The sequence below is a fragment of the Halyomorpha halys genome, unplaced genomic scaffold, assembly GCF_000696795.3.
Source record: "Halyomorpha halys isolate HHAL.00 unplaced genomic scaffold, Hhal_1.1 Scaffold916.1, whole genome shotgun sequence".
In the NCBI taxonomy this organism is placed as follows: domain Eukaryota; kingdom Metazoa; phylum Arthropoda; class Insecta; order Hemiptera; family Pentatomidae; genus Halyomorpha; species Halyomorpha halys.
The window spans coordinates 12,799-31,166 of NW_027108073.1; the positions used below are offsets into that span (position 1 = coordinate 12,799).

The 18,368-nt window shown below is 31.3% G+C and overlaps 1 protein-coding gene across 2 annotated transcripts; it reads left to right on the forward strand.

Moving 5' to 3' along the window:
* Positions 1 to 9,364: 9,364 nt before the first annotated feature.
* LOC106687122 (daxx-like protein) lies at positions 9,365 to 16,866 on the forward strand (the record flags this gene model as incomplete). Of its 2 annotated transcripts, XM_067046474.1 has the most annotated exon segments (11): positions 9,365 to 9,617; positions 9,778 to 9,999; positions 10,432 to 10,581; positions 10,688 to 10,822; positions 12,531 to 12,602; positions 12,679 to 13,110; positions 13,241 to 13,324; positions 13,397 to 13,627; positions 14,580 to 14,618; positions 15,656 to 15,747; positions 16,613 to 16,866. In XM_067046474.1, coding segments are annotated over 11 exon segments (1,771 nt in total), but the record flags the coding sequence as incomplete, so codon positions are not given.
* Positions 16,867 to 18,368: the final 1,502 nt, after the last annotated feature.

Consider the following 18,368-nt stretch of genomic DNA (forward strand, 5'->3'; position numbering starts at 1 on the left):
TATTACGCGGGATATAAATTAAGTATTAAATATCATGTGATGGGTTCATTAATCCACTCACCACACCCCTGACCATCTCATATTGAATCTTAACAATAAACACCTATTTTTTCATTTTGCTGGTATTTCCCCTTCTCAAACATACATTTACATAAATAAAACTGCTATTACATGGCACCATAAGTATATCTCCTATCACATCACTTACCATAATTGTGGAAGTGACAATAAACAAATCGTAAAAGAAGGGGAAGTAAAAAGAAAAAAATTGTAAGATTTTTTATTATCTCGTTGTCAAAATAAAAAAATTGAGTTTTTACTCAATACATAATAATTCAACAGCCCAAGGTATAGAAAACAACGAAAAAAAATAAATATATAAATTGGAGTAAATTGATTCTAAAATTTTATCACTTCTGATCGATATCACTCTGCAGTTCTTGGTAGATTCCTGATTTATTATCAAACAGATGTCTGTCAAGTTTTTAATTTGCTGAACCTGAGTCTTCTTCTATGAAAAAATCTAATATGGACATCACAAAACTTTCACAAGCCCCCGACTTTGAGAGGAAATTAATCCTCATACATACATAATACAGATCAAAATAATTATGTATTTATTATTCAGGACAACAATGTTCCCCATTACCATGCATAGGTGAGTGAAAGTAAAAATATATTATATATTTTATCAACATTATCACCAACTTCGAGAATTGAGATGAATAGAACATACTGCTCGATTTTCTGTGTAGATATATAGGAAAAGAAAAATGCCAAAACGACCTTTGTAAATCCGCATTTTGACATTTCATTCAACAAAACTACACCAGACGGCCCCAGGTACCCTCAGTTTATCTCATTCCAGCTGGAATGTACTACGCAATGTTCCACTTACCATGAACTTCCACTTACCTCAGTTTACCTTATATGTTAGTTTAGTAATCGACATGGAGAGTATGAGTACAAATAGAGAGCGGGACTGTTGAAATACATTCGGGTTAATCAGAGGAATGGCAAATTAAGCCAACTACTTTCCCTTCATTATATATGTAACGCTAATTTGCAAATACAGATTGCAGGCCAATGGCTTTCTTCTCATATGGGCGCATCGATGATATGGAAACGTCAGGCGATTCGCTTTCACTACGGGTGGAACGGATGAACACACAAGGTATGCTATGTTTGTTATATATGGACCATGGTTGACTCTGTTTAACTAATAATAAAAAAATAAAATAAAACAGTTTAACAACAAAAAAATCACTAATTTGATTTGATGGTTTGAGTTGTGTTTGGAGAAGAGGGAGCGGATGGCTCAGTGACAAAACATTGTGCTACTAACTCTAAAGATCCAGGTTAGTTTCCGGCTGTGGCAAATAACTATTTTCTGTTTCACTGTAGCCGTCAGTAGGGCCCATGGTTAAGGGAGCCCTCCGAAGTCCCTCCAGCCTCATGAAGTGAGTACTCTTAACTAGGTAAAAAGTTGGCGGTTGAGCGTGATTATGACCAAAGTACCTCCTTGCACAACCGTTGGTCTACTTACTGGTACTTCCTTACAGAGTACTGCACCTCTGAACCTTAATCATGGGTGGTATCGGTACAGATTTAATTTATATATCACACAAACTAGACTGATTAGTATTGAAATGAATAATATTACGTGATTGAGTGAATATTTGAGGAGAAATTATCGCATTGGCTTAAAGATTTTTTCATAATGTCTTCTATTCTCTTTCTAGGTTTCTAGCTCGGGTAGACTATGTTCCAACAAGATCATCATTTTCTAATGAACAATTCTCTTATCCTGAGAACTGCGATAGAATGAATTTTTCAATCCTTTCTGAAAGAGTAGTTCAAAATTATCGAATTTAAATGTAAAACATAACCTGTTTCTTAGTATATGTTTCTTGTCAGTAGAAGGTATCTTGTAATTATTAAAAATTAAATTTTTGAGGTACAAGTTTTTACATTCTTATGCTAACACCTTGAGAGAAAAGGGTTTGGCCATCCAAAGGCTTAAATACTTGCCTATAGAAGGTTTCTTGAATACAATCATTCGCTCTCATTGAAGCTTTTTATTTGTCTTAATCTCGTACCATCACATAACTAAGATGGATAACTTTATAATTACACAGGTCTTCAAAAAAAAAAAAATACTCACGGATGTTTCAAAGGCACACATTTAAATGCACACCCTTAAGCTTCCCTTAAAAAAAAATCGTCATTCATAGGAATTCATTTAAAACTAATACTCTCTTAGAAAAGGAAGGAGTAAGGGAGCGTTTATAAATCGAATATTTTTTTAAGGGAACCAGAAGATGTGCATTCAAAGGAAAACTTTAGTAAGGTTTTCCTAAATAACGTTCATTAATACGACCCTCGGTGACATTTTCAGCTAAAGAAAGCAAGAGAGACAGCGGTTCATTGTATTGATCCTCAGTTATATGATTCAAGAATATTTAGGTGCTTTTCCATCACGTCTCAGTCCATATCAAAAATATAAGACCAACCATGCAGAATTCATTGGTAACTCAAACAATAAACGGGATCATATTTACTTAATACCATCCGTGTATTAGATCTTTCAGGACGTTTCCCTCAAGACCAATGGAGGATGTATAAAGACCACTGAGGTTTAAATAAAACCATATGCTTACCAGAGAGATTATTAGATAACTTAGTCGGGCATGGTGGATTACACCCGGGGCATTAGGCTCCATCTGGATCAGCTTTGCCGCATGGTCGTCTTGAAGAGTTCTGGAATATTACATGGAAAACTATTTTGCGTTGAGGTACATATCAAGTCCACAAAGTTTGAGGAAATTGACTTCAAAACCCGTCGAAGGTTCTTAATAAGGTTGAGAAACCGGTCACATAACCGAACTGCGCTCATTGTTGATCTTAAGAAATAAATAAGGGCGATAAAAAAAAATTGAGAAAGTTTTTAAAAGTAACCAGCCGTGGCGGTTCCGACGTGTTACGTAGCGATTATCCGCGTTCCATCTTCGGCAACTCGTTCCCGCTTGCAGAACTGTCTGCTCATCGCCTTTGATGAAATTTGTAAGCGACAGGTCTTGCAATATCGAAGTACTCAAGTTTGGTATCGTAATGTCACTTAGTCGTGATTTGATGAGCGCCATCTTTAACCAAGTATGGCCCCAGGTAGGATGGGCCGATCTTTCAAATTAGACGTGCTGAATCCTTCTCATTATTTCCCGAACAACTATACGCCATAAACGAAAACAATAGATCAGATAATCGATTTTAATTTTAATTTGATAATAACATTTACTACTTGAAAACTAACAGAAATTAAATAAAAATATACTCAGGTACGTGAATTACACAACTTTCCCTTACCACCCTGGAATACTAAAATTTCAAATAAATTTTTAATTTTTCTGATGCTATAAAAATTCGTGTTATAGGGTTTCTAGAAGGGCGAATAACAATTATTAACTCTTTTCCTGCCCAGAAAACACTTTAACAGAATATAACCAGGGCCTATACAAATGACTGGAATCGGGAGAGATCGGGCACCCTCGGTTGTCTCCAATTTTTTAGTTCTAAACAGCAGTATCTACTTCTCCTGTAATCAAATTCTTTCATAGTATATATTCAAACATTACTGATAATAATAAAAAATGCTTAATAATTTAAAAAAAAAATGAAATGTACTTTAGAAAATTTAGCAAACATTTTAACAAAACGCTATGCTAAAATGCTAAATGCCCTTGTTCGGCTAAAAATATTTCGTGGTACCTCTTTTCTAATATTTGCCGAGTGCTAAAATGTATGTTGAGCACATAATATGCAGTGTAAAGCAATACCGAAGTATTAGTTATGTAACCGACGATACTCCACGGTACATTAGGGAAAAACTCTTTATAAAAAAATATTACAAGAACGCGCCAACCGACAGCAACAGATAATTTAGTTTAACAATCCGTCACGGTGTGCTTGTGCACTTCTGTGACATTGAAAGTCTTTTCAGTCATTGAACATTAGAGCTTTGAAATTGCTTCTGTTTAATGTTCTTCATTATTGTCGGTACAAGGTCACCGAAATAAACTTAGTTCTTCATATCTTATTCAATACATTTAAGATAAAATAAATTCATTCCTTCTACTCAATTATTTTTAAGTTGTCAAAAAAAGTTATTTAAAAAATAATAATAATAAACTGGTTAATATTTGCATTACAATCCATCAGTTTATGGACTAGGTAATTTTTTCCTCCTAAAATTGAAGGAACATATTTCATAATTCTTGCTATTCAAACTACTAAACTAATGAAGGCAGTTTAATGCTATAAGACAAAGAAAAATTATATAATAATTTATTTATTATATTATAATAAAATTATTTTTATTATTATTTTTATTGGAATAATTCTAATTCTTCCATCTCTAGACGATTGGAGTTTCGGGAGGAAAAAAAAAAGTTAAACAAATAACAACCAATACAGATAACACAACTACTGTAGGAATAACAACTTAAAGAAGAACAAAAAAACTAAGAATTTATTTAATAGTGTACATGTGGTCTAGTCAACCCGTTTTCAACTTTAATATATTAGGGAACTCCACGCTTGGTGGTGGTCAAGTTTTTCATTTTGTGGGACCGCCACTCAATGAAAAAAGTCAACGCCCAAGGCCGGATTTGAACCGGCGCCGCTAAGGTTCCCCGGGTGGCAAAGACCATCTTAACCACCTGAGCTACTGAGGGCCCTCAACTACTAGCTCGTGACTGCAGCGGCGTCGGTTCCAATCTGGCTTTGGGAGGGGGGTCAACTTTTATTTCTGTGGCGGCCCCATGAAATGAAAACTTTACACCCCACCATGGTTAGAAAAATATTTCCATATTTAAATCTCGAGTTAAAATATGATTAAAAAATGGGCGAAGAATAGCCAGACTAGACAACTGCAGCATCAATACACACAAAGAAGAAAACTGGAGCAAACAACAGTCAGTCGAAAGGTATGGTGAGCAACTCCACACCTAATTTCGAAACCTCGACCACACCTCGTAACGCAATTGCGCAAGAATTTTTTTATATTCATCTTCTATCATTTATAAGTTGATTCGATGGGAACGAGTCAACACCGATAATCAAATCACGCACGTCACTAGTGGAATATAATCATATTAAAATTACGTTTAAAAATTAAGTTGTTTCTGATAATATGCATGATAGGTAAATTATAGGAATGATAATAATTGAAAGCTAATTAAAATTGAGGAGAACATCATTCTTAATGTCCAAAAGACTAGTAGGCGTGGCAATGTAGAAAGTAGTTAGAAATTTCATATTCCACTTTCTCGGGCGGGACACGAGATTGCACCTGTTCAAGGAGAATCGAAGAGGAATGGAGTGAAACAGTGGATACCATATCAGAAACATATGGTACTTTTCATAATTCATCAATACTAAATTTGTCCTCCATGAGTAAATAGTCAAGTGTGTGATGGAGGTGTAAGGAGAATAAGTTTAAAATGTACAGAGGTTTTAAACCAATTGGGAGTCTCGGATACTCTTAAGGCATGGGTTTCCCTCTACATTAGACATGGGGCCTTCAAATTATTTTCTAAATACTTTGGGTAATAAATAGCTAGTTAAAATAATGAATTTATTTAATATTTGACAAGTAGCAAACAGTGAAAAGAAAAACATTAATATTTACAAGAGGTGATTTTAATAGTAAATTCTTGAATTACAACTAAAAAGTCTATTCTAACATCAATGATAAACTGATATATCTTTCTAGTAACCAATCGAGCTTCACAGTTCATCCTCGCTTCGTTTTAATCTATGGATGACAGGAGGAGCAAGAGGGCTCATAGGGACGAGAGAATCCATGTGAAGATGACGCTGGTCAGGGAGACTTCATACAACTGAAGGGACAATTGTTTTCTCAGTTTATAAAGAGATTCTGAACCTCAACAGATAAACAAACTTGAAACAGGCTGTTCCATTAGTAGAGAAACGCCATAAATGGACACTGCATCGATTTCTGAATATCTGGTGATGTTGAAAATATTTGGGTTTACAATATCAAATAAGAACGAAAATAAAGAGGAAATATGAGCTAAGTTAAGGCAGGAATTGCTTTTTATTTCTCTACAGTAAAATCATCTAATGCTACTGACCAGAAACCTGAATAAAAGAATTAACAAAATATACTTACCTATATTCTTATTTTTATTGCTCTACCGTAAAATTATTTAATCTAATGAAAGAAATTGGCATGACTTACCTATGTTCTCAATAAATGATGTTAATATTACAAATAAAATTGTACATTATATAAACACATAAGTGTTTCTGTTAATAAAACTTTGTAAAAACTTCTCGTTGATTATTAACGAGACACTAACATCCGAGTTCTGGCGTACAAAACCTCCTAGAGGAGTCGAGACCCTAGACGAATTGACAGAAAGGATTTCGATATTATTTATTTAATAATAAAACTTACTAAGTAGTGCAAGCAAATCAATTCTTCACTTTGTCAGTCGACGAAGGGCAATATAATGTGAAAATAAATAAATGCAAGTACTTATGATATTTGAAATCAATATCTTTTCAAAAATTTGAGATAATAATAAAGATATATAGTGGCGGGAACTATGGAGGAGTTTCCCGCCTAAAAAAAGGCGCCTAATATAACCCAAGCATTAAAATATACCTATGTACAATAGGCGGTAACATTCCGATCGCAGTCTAGCCGCGCAATTGGCGCGTTAAACTAAACAAGCGTAAACAAATCGCTTAATATTAAGTATGCAATGTAAATGAAATAATCAAACATTAAAAATATGAAAACATAAAAACAATCACCTCAATTTTTATAAACTATTTTTCCATTGGAAAAGTTTTTGATTTGTACTTAAATAAAATCTTGTAACCTAAAAGAGAAAAATTAGGTATGAAATGGCCATTTTCAAATCAGCTGCCACTTTTTTTTAGTGAAATGAAGAGATTAGAAAAATAAAATTATTGGTTCCATAAACATTTTGTACAAGTATCAAGCAAGAACCCGCTGAAGTATTTTATGACTTAGAATTGCATTAATTTGCCAAGAATGTTTAAAAGCAGCAAATTAATTTTTCAGTTTTACAAGCGTCTAGCGATTAAAGTTGACTATTTTCTCAAGTTTCCTTGGATCTTCGAGGAAAATACCACAACTATTGCTCTGGGACCGCACAAGGCTAATCATTGACTTTTCATTATTGATTTCTACCAATTCATAAAAACAAATATTCTTCTTCAAATTTACATGTTCTTATGAGCATTCTAAAATAAAATAATCGTCGTTATTTACAATATTTCAATTATTGATTGAAATTTTTAAAACCGGATCCCTTCGAAGGTCTTAGTCGACTTCAGCTCTACAATATTGAAAATTATCGATTTTTGAGCCTTGTGACATATCACAAATCCATTATAGAAATTGTTTATATTGAAAAGAACATCTATTCGGTTTTAGATTGTACGTAGTTAGAAACGTTGAATCTCGAATTGTTCGGGAGGAAGGGAGAGAAGAGGTTCAATTATTTCAAATTGACAGATAAAAAAAATACTGATATTTGAAATTCTATTAAAAAAATATATTTTTATTATTCCACCTTAAATATAAAATAGAATATAATGGTGAGCACTAAAAACTTCTTTATATAATAGAGAGAAGTATAATATAAAATCCTTTACGACCTAAAATAAAGTTGTCTCACAGTATTTCGAAGAAAACAACGCAGTTATAAGGAGTAATGCAGATTTGAACATATTATCTCTCTTGAATATATATTTTAATAAAATGACTTTCGATCAATAGTAACAAAGAATACCAATAATAAATTTCTCATGTTCAAATTACATGTTAAAAATAGAATTTTAATTTTAACTTACTTAAAAAAACACCCTAATTCGACAACCCTGTGTATTATCAAATATGCAAAACCGGTAAAACAACAGGGTAATCATTATCATTTAATTAAAAAATAATTGAAAACATTACCTAATTTTTAGATTAATAGAACAACCTTTCATTACACGACCTGGGGCGTGTAATAAATAAATAATAAACATTAAATTCCAAACAAATGTATATAATAATCATTGCATAATATAGGGTTTGCATGCAAACAAAAACTAAACAACAGGATATATGCCAAATGTCATGATTTATAAGCTATAATATATTTTATGTGATAAAACATGAACTACTAGGATTGTAATTAAAATTTGAATAAAACTCAGACCGATAGTATAAATAAATCAATGACTGAAACAAAGGTTCAGATAGCAGGAGTAGTTAACATAAAATATTTGCTTGATAAACATTTTCTTAAACATAAGGGTAGTTCATGAGTCATGTTCAATCAATGGTTGACTCATGCTAATTGAAATATTGTCTTTCCATCACGTGGGCAAGACTTATCAACAATGACAAACAAAAAAAAATATATTTTTTTTTGCATAAATTTACTATATAAAATATGAGTTCTCATAATGACATGTCATTAATCATTTATTATCAATTTAACGATGATAAGAATACAACAATATGAGCAGACACACCGAATACAGGAATGAATTATAAAATGAATTTCACAATACAAATTCCAACAGTTTTAGCAAACGCCTGCAAAACTAATGCAACTATATTTCATAGGGGAGGGCAACAAAGAAAACCTGCATATATAGTTCCATTATATCATGACATAAAGTAAAATAGAACTATTAAATGTTAAAAATTGAAGATTTAAGTTAAACAAATTGTTAACAGAGAAAACTTTATTTTAATTTTTTTTTAATGAACACAGAGAATAAATAGCATGTCTCTCTGAACTTGATTCGTATTGAAAAAAAATTCCAATAAACGGTTGTCACGTCATAAACATTCAGAATAAAATGAACATGAGAAAGAAACAAATAAAAAGTAATAAAATATCTATGAATGTTATAACAAGAAATAACGACATACCCAAAGTTCTGTTCCCCAACTCATTGCAGAAATATCCAAATAACCGCACTTGAAACTACACTACACAACACACATTTACTGCACTATTTATGATAAATAATGGTATACAACAAGACCTCCCTCCGACATGACCATTTGGAGACTGAAACTACTCCAACAGCATTCGTCCCACATCAGGACTGTAATAATCTCAACTTATAAAAAGACGTAGTTTTTCAGATAAAAAATGTTTAAAATAAATTTAAAATTATTATTCAAGTATATTTAAGATCTTGAGAATTTCATAATTAAATTTATTCTCTAAAATGTGCATTGGCATTCAATGCTGTCTATATCAAGGGTTAGGGTGAGGGTACGCCATTATCACCTCCATTTTTGTTTATCTGGTTGAGGGAATAGGTTATGTCAATAAGGTTGTTGGTAGTTAAACATTTTATTTGTGTTAATAAAAAAAACATGATGAGCTAAGTTTAAACTTCGTATAAATATTTCCCACGTTTCAACTTTTTTAAAATTTTTTCTTTTGTTGTAAATTAATTTGTTTTGTTATTGTTGATAGTAAAGTTAATAAATGTCTGTAAGCTTTATAGATTTGTCTTCTGATGAAGAAATAGAGATTCTTACTGAAAAGGTAGAATAATATGTTTATTGAAATCGTAAACTATATGTTTTGAATAATTAAAGTTTCAGAAAAATCAGTAAAGAATTAGAAATTAGGGTGCATGTGAAAAGTCGTATTTGTATGTTTTTTCTGGTCAAATATCAAGGAATTCGTATTTTTCGTATTTCAGAAGGTATGTCCTAAGATTAGTAATAATCCAACTATTGGTTCAAGTGCAGTTGAGAAACTTAAGAGGAATTCTAATATTGAATTGACCATCGATTTGGAAAATTCAGAGCCAATAACAGAAAATGAGAAGGTGATTAGTACATCAAATGAAAAAAATGGATTTACTTCGGTCAATAGTCTTCAGAGAACAATTGATTCTACTCCAAAACACATTTTAAATGGGGTAAAAAAGAAAAAAGTGTTTATTGTTGAATGCATTTTCCCATTATTTTGTTTTGCTTCAATTCTACTTGTATGAATGTGCTATCTGCTTCATGTGCACCTATATTCGTAATATTACTTAGTTATACTTCTTTTTAGTATCTTAATATGTTTGTTTCATTTCTAATTCCGAAAAATATGTTATGATAGTAATTTTTTAAATTAAATTGTGTGAATGAAAAAAAATTAATTTTTCAACTTCATATATCATGGCTAATTTCAAATTTAACAAATAGTTTTTATCTTTATTTTATTATTCATTAAATTTCACCCAAATTGATTATATTCATTAGAATATAATAACTTTTGATTTGAGTTGTACATTCTTTGATGGATGAATATTGTATTTACTTTTTTATCATTATCAATGTCTAATTTATATATTATTTTTCAGAATGTTTCTCGAAAGAACAGTATTACTATTCCAGATGTTATAATTATTGATAGCGATGAGGTTAAAGAAGTACGGCCTGACAGGCCGAAAGAAACACAGCTGACATCAGTGAAAAAAGTTAGCACCAAGCCTAACAGCAATGCAGAAAAGGTTTTGGCTTTTGTAAAATGTTTTTGATGTAATTAAACATAAATATTAGCAATTAATTTTTTTATAAAATAAATTTTGTTATCATTATTATTTCTCTGTATTAAAGGCATCTAAAGTGGTTGTAGAAAACGGTGATGAAGTATTTATCATTGATGATGATGACGATGATGACACAACTGGTGTTACAGTTCAACCTCATAAAACAACTAAACAACAAGCAATTTCTGCTATTAAAAACAAGGTTAAAATATGAATTTTCTTTTTTGCAATATTTATTTTAAATTAATAAACTTATTGATTAGTAGTATTGAGATTTTCCTAATTTATATGCAGTGAATCCTCTAGACAGTCACAGGTCTGATGGATTAGTCTGTTGCTGAGGGGTATTCAAAACATTATATAGTAAAAATGTTGAAGATTGTTTTAAAACAAGTTTATTAATTTATTTGTACAATTTTGTGCTCTACTTATATATAGACAAAGTACTTGATTTGTTTGTAAAAGCAGAAAATAAGGGGATTTCTAGAAAAACTATCTAAAATTGTGTTTCCATTCCATTATTCAGTTCCCTTATTTAATCTGAAAGACTATTTAGAAAAACAAAACAAAAATTCTGTGTTGTAATAAAGGTTTTGTGGCTTTAGAATTTATTTAAAAGTTATCTTTCACGAGTTTGTCGTGCTATTTAATAATTTTCAATTAATACACCATTAGTTTTTTCCAATTAAAAAAGAATTAGTTCAAGATATTTATCTACTTAAATGTAGCTATAAGATATAAAGTTGTATCTACTTATATGTAGCATATAAAATATAGAAAGTTTTATCTATTCAAGATATGTACCTACTTAAGTGTATGGCAGTATTTATGTCAAAATATAAAACTATTAATGGTCGTTTTCTTAATTTTCAAGGTTTTGTTAGTATCTGTTTAGAAGGGTAAATTTATTTCAATTTTATGGCCTGCAAGTCCACAATTATTAGAAGGGTGTCTGTTGCAAAGAAATTCTTATATTTTCAGGCTGGGAAATTTAAAAATTTCCTGTAGGCAAGAGTGTTTGTTAAGATATGCTTCACTTCTTAATGTATAAAACTGAATGTATGTATGTTGGTCCACCATAGCCTCCCAAAACTTCCAACTATGCTAAAAGGGGGTTATCCACAGGGAACCATCCTATTCTAACCATGGTGGAGGTCAAGGTTTCCCCTTGTAGAAAAAATTATTAAAGTTGACCTCCGAAGCCAGATTCAAACTGGTGCCGCTGCAATCACGTGGCAGTTAAAGTTGATCCCCTAGCTCACTTGCCTACTAACGTTCCAAAATTTAATGCCCTGCCTGCAGCTGGATTTCTAGGGATGCCAGAATGCAGGGGTTACCCATGCTAGGACTATATCTCTACCCAGCGACTCCTTGATCTCTCAGAAAGAGTTATTCATTTTCCTGGCATTATCATTGTTGAACTGAATGCACAAATCACTGAATACTACTGCACATCTGACATCAACTTCGGTTTTCAATTCTTCGGGAAACATGGCTGTCTAACTGGGATACTTCAGTTTTAATTTTGTAAACAGACAATTTTTAACAAATGAATTACTATGATTATAAAAATTGTTTCCATTGAGGGAATAAAGCATCTGTTATCATTATGTTATTATTATATTGATCAGTTTCAAATCAAAGATTTCTGTGAGTTTACAAACTCTCCCTACAATGCCAACCACGTTGTTGCTCTGGTTTATATCAATATTAGCAAACAAATTTTGGTTTATCGGATCTGGCTTAGAAATAATAGATGAGATTTAGAACCGTACTGATTCTGATGGTGGTGTTATAAAAATAGAACTTAATATTTTTATTGTATCATTAAAAATAGTTTATGCATGTGGTTTTTGTGGGAATCTGTTTATTTATTATTTTACTGAAAGTATCATTTTGTTTTGTCTCAGGATCTTTCAGAAGCTAGTAAAGCTTCAATTAATCAACTATTGGAGGAAGCATTAAATGCGTTTAATATGAAGGTATTAAATTTTTTAGTTAAACTAGATTAGTGGAAGTTTATTTCTCATTAATTACATTTAATCTATTATATTTCAGCAAAAACTTGAACATGAGACAGACCAAGTCCTTTCTAATAATAAACGGAATTCGACTCCTACAACATCTAAGCCTTCTACGCCTCCCATACCTGTTTCAGTTGCTTCCAAATCAGTGAATAATAAGCTGCAGGCTATTGTGGTACCATTGTCATCAGTTTTTCCAAGTTCGAGTTCTTCTACACCAAAGCGTACCTTATATTGTCCTTCTACAAAGAGTGAAGAAGTTGTCATTTTATCTGATGAAACTGAGCCCAAAAAAGAATCTACAAGAGAGTTAAGGCCGAGGCAAAAAATTAATAATCAAAAAGTTCCTTCACCTTCGGTGGGAACTCAACACAAATCCCAGTCTTCAACTAAAACTAATATTAGTCTAAGAGATAACAATGGTAACTCATCAGGGCAGTCGACTTCCAAAACATTAGTTCCGAAGGTATTGGATGATTATAGTATTTTATTACTATTATAATTATTTTACTACTTTCTAAATATTTCTTCTGTTCTTACGTATATAATTTTATTATTAATAAACTATAAATTTTAATTTTTCAAATATTGTTTAGATCGATTTATTGACCAAAGCCAGTATTGACAATGCTGCCCAAGAACGAATGAATAAGTACTCAATTGAAAACATGTTTGACGGAGTAAGTACTCATTAATGAAATAGAATTTATGTAACTAACTAACATTATACGTAATTGATATATCATTTTTAGCTTGTTAAAGTATCTTGTAAACTTTTCCAAGATGAGAACTTGGGCACAAGGCTGTGGAGGTACTTTAGAACTGCTTCCGAAGATGTTTTAAAAAGTGAAGATTTTTTGAATGCGTTAAAATTGGCCTTGAAAAGTGCTGAAGATCACAAAAATACAACTTTTGAAGATAAAGTAATCGTCTCACGCAGCTTGAAAGAAGTCATGAGAATCCTTAAAAGGCAGCCAGAAAGAGTTAGTATACTTTATTATTTATTTATTTAATTAGTTTTATTTCTTTGACCATCCAAGGTAGAGGAAATACAATTATAAGAAGATAAAAGAAAATGTTTGTTACCTCACTCAATTTACTTAGTTTAGAGTCACATGAGTCCGTATAAATGGTTTTGATAAAATGCCACATTACAGTATCAATTTTTCTCAAAAATGGTCCAAGGGATTCTAATTAAACTCTGTATTTCAATGTACAATTGAATGATCTTTAATTTCAGCTAGATCTTATTTTCATTGAAATAGTCTGTCAGGGCTAAATGCGAATTTTTCAAAATACCTTTAATATTATTTATTTGAAATAATTAACAATCTCAATTTTTTACTATAAAAAATAAATCGATACAAATTATGAAAGGATTTGATAAGAAAAAAATTACTTTTTCAGGTTGAGAACATTTTCATAAATTAGAGGAGTATTATAGACTTTTTTTAGCATGTATTGGCCACTAACGACCACATGAATATCAATGGTTAGGCTTCTTTGGGAATCTTGATTTTCTTTCTTCCTATTGCAGTTTCTTAAAAATTCCAAGTTTAACATTGTATACAGACATTCTCCAGCCTCATTATTGAACTCGATACAAAGCTAAATGATGTATTAATTAAACAAGATCGCAAGTCTACCACTATGTGTATTTCTGCCCTTGGGATACACATGAAAACCATTAAATTAAAGTCTAATATTGTGATTTACAAAAATTTTAAAAACTGGGATGTCAAATCTGAGAGGCATTAGGCATTATATTGAACAGTTTTAAATAGAAACAACAGCAGTAAACCTCAGCTGCTATGGTGGAAAATACCATTTATTATATCTCCGATGGTACTAATATTTCATTTATTTATTATTTTCATTATTATTGTGTCTTATTTTATTTATATGTATATAAATATTTTTTTTTTTTTGTTTTAGATTAACAAGACCCTGAGAAAGTTGAATAAAATGCTTCAGGTTTGATCATGCTGCTTCCTAAGTACAATTTATCAGATTAATCAAAAAAACAATTGATTTATTATATTGTTAATATTAAATTTACTGGGCATATACAAGATAAATATATAAGAGATTTTGATAGTCTAATATAACATTTTCTTTGAAACTATTGTATTTGAGATGGTGAATACATCAAAACTAATATTACTTACATTTAATGAGACAGTGCAACATAACCTTTTTACAGGTTTACATAACCTCCTTGCTAATAGAAAATTTTCTTACCTACACTCCCTGAAAACGTACTACTATTATATGCTCAATCATTTAATAAAGTTACATTAGATAAGATCTTAGCTTGTTAGGTGAAAGTAATGCAACTGTCAATGTTCAATAATACAACGGATATTAACTTGATTAGGTGGTTACTAATAAATACTTTTTTGTATCTTTCTTGACCACCACCAGGCACATCTCAATACAATTGAAAAAAAAATTACTTATATTAGTTTGATCAGACCAGAACATATTTGTTTTACATTAAAAATTTCTTGACTTTTATATAAATATATTATTTTATTTATTTTGGGGGTGATATGGGCTCCGAAAATAAATCCGCTCAGGTCTGGGTCACAAAAATAAATCTGACCTGGACTCCCCAGCTTTTATGTTTTAAATACATACACCAAATAATGTTCTCTTATACTCACTCAATTTGGAGGACTATAGTGGAGGCTAAACCTTAATAACTGCAAAAAAAATACTTAAGCATGATTGCTTTTGACTTAAAATATCCTATACTTTTATTGTACTTTGCTGCCTTTATATCAATCCCACATATAGAATTTCAGCTCATTTGTTCCAAAGGAAGCCTTTCGTTGGCCTCTGAAGGTACCCAAGGATAAAAATTGAAAAAAAAAAATCTGCTAGTTTTATATCTGGTCTTGTGATCTGCTCAGTTAATTTATCATTAAAACATGTCAATGACAATAGTTAGCAACATTATTGGAATTATAAAATTATTAATAAAAGGTTTTTATGTCCATGTACGATAGATGTTGAATGAGAGGATTCGTAAACTAGAGGAAATGGAAGTGACTTCATCTTCAGATGAAGAAGCAGAAAATGTATACTGTCTTCTTGATAGGTAAGGATGTCTTATAAGTATTTATTCTCAAACTATTAATATATTAGAATCAATAGTACTACATAATCGGACCGTACCATTGCCTATGTAAAAAAAGGATCGTAACAATGTTGGTTTTATCTGGTTGTTCAGATATAATGATGTTGATGATAAAATATATTTGCTTTGTAATTGTTACAATTAGTATATATTTAATTTAATTAATAATGATTAGTAGATTGAATATGATTTAATTATAAAATTCTTAAAGAATTATATATTTTGAGGAGATCATCTGGGGGTGCAACCAGCAAAGATTCACAAATAAACAAATCTTATTTATTTTTGGCATTTTTGCTGATTGCACTCCCCCTCCCTCCCGTCTTCACATATCAATCTACGGTCAACTACTAAAACCTCATTAATTATTTATTTTATTTTGGATTCTACTTTTTTTTATTTTACACTGGATATTATTTATATCAACCTCCAAGGGACCAGACATATTTGGTAATTATAGTTAATCTTTATGCTCAATCATGTAAATATGAAGTAGGAATTTCATATAATCAACTACTGCCCTGCCACTATATCTCAAGAAATTATTTCTTCCCAAAATTAGCTAGTATCTGTCGCTAAAACGAATTCTAGTTGTTCGATGGGTCCTCAAAATGAGTTGTTATGACTGATCAGTCCTTATAGCCCCAGTTGCGATAATCAATAAAAAATACATTGCTACATAAAATACATAAGGCATTGAGAATCACGTGTCTGGAAAAATTTATCAATATAGCTGGCATATTACTATATCCCAGTGCATTATAAAAAATATCCAGTATATTTATTTTTTTGTCTGTAACTGTAAAATATTATTTAACAATTTTAGGCATAGAACAAGAGCAGCTAAAATCTACAGCAAAATATGCGAATTAGAAGGAAAAGCAGCTCATGCTGGTCGGGCAACATTACAAAAGTTTCATTTCTCTGGAACGTCCGGCTATTCGAAAATCGAACATGCTCTTGAGCGGTATTTCAACAAGACCCGCCTCTTTCCGGACTTTCTGGATGTGAAGAAGTTGATCGAAATCACTGTTGAGAAAGAAAAACTTCAGATTTCTCCCATTCAAATTCATAATATAGGTAACTTTTAATTTATTTTCTAAAGAAGTGTAATTACTGTCATTTATAATTGGTAAGTTTGCAGATAAGATTGGACAATGGAAGAATTAGTAAACATACGAAATTTTTGTTTTCACGTTGATTATTACAAATAAACTAAAGAAGCGATGAGTAAGTTTAAAAAATTGATTGGCAACTATGAGATAACTCATAGTTCACATCATTACCTAAAAAATCAACTACGAGCTATCTGGATGTGGCTCTGCCCTCCTTATTGGTGTCTTGTTTTTCCTAGCATTCTTTCTATTCCTAGTGGTTAGAACTCGCTGCCCCTCCTGTATCCTACAAAATCCTGTTCAATCTCATATTACCAGGCCCTGTCCATTTGACACTGCCTCCCACTGGAACTCTATTCCCTCTGCCATTTCTCATGCCCCTATCAGTGTCAATATTTCCTAGCATTCTCCTTATTCATAGTGATAAGAACTCGGTGCTCCTCCTGTATCCTATGAAACCTGCATTTCAGATCCTTTGTTCAATCCCATATTACTATGTCCTGTCCATCTGACTTTTACCAACCTGCCTAACAAACTGCTGTGTTTGACTAGTCCTACTCTATCCTAACTGCTGAAATTCCATTTCCTCTACCACCTCTCCTGCACCAACAGTTCCTTCATTCAAATACCCCTTATTCAAACATATTTTCCAAATAAATAAATATGTTGTACATTTGTATCTATTATTTGTAAATATTAAAAGTAGTTTTTTTTCTCTACTATAGAAAAATATTCACTAGGCAATTGAATAATAAGTTTTAAGTGATCACAGTCACTCTGCTCTGACCAGAATAACAAAGCTGTTTTTCATTCTATATATCAGAGTTAATTTGAATGATACTATGATGGCAAGTGTTAAGAAAACTACGGCAGCAGTCAACTTGTTAATGAACAATAAATAAAAGAAACAGCTGGTTGCGTTTTTATCTTGAAGACTACAATACTATCTTGATAGTCTGACATTTGTTGATCCAAAACGTTCGGTAATCCAATAAACTTGTGACATCTAAAGGAAGAATGCATTATGCATCAATGGTCATAGTGAATGAAACTGAAGTGGAAGGGAAGGGATTGTATTTATTTCACAAAATGTTTGTTGAACACCATTAAGCAACACTTTTAATGGTTATTATTTATAAATTTATTCTTGCATTATTTGGATGTTATAAGCTCATTTTCATTTTTTCATTGATAGTTCCACAACTCTTGAATCCCACATTTTTCAGATTATTAAGATTGTGCTGTAGTTCAAGGACTAGGTGGGGTTTTACTGTAATTTTAAATATATATTTTAAAAAGGATAATTTTTAAGAAGCAATAAGTAAAATCAGTTTGTCAATAAGTCTACCTTGCCTCATTTCATTCCATAAAATTTTCTGGAAGATTATTGATTGACCGTGTGTGAAGATGAAAGGAATATGGTCCGGGTGCGGTCAAGAAAAACTCAAATAGTAGAAATATACTAAT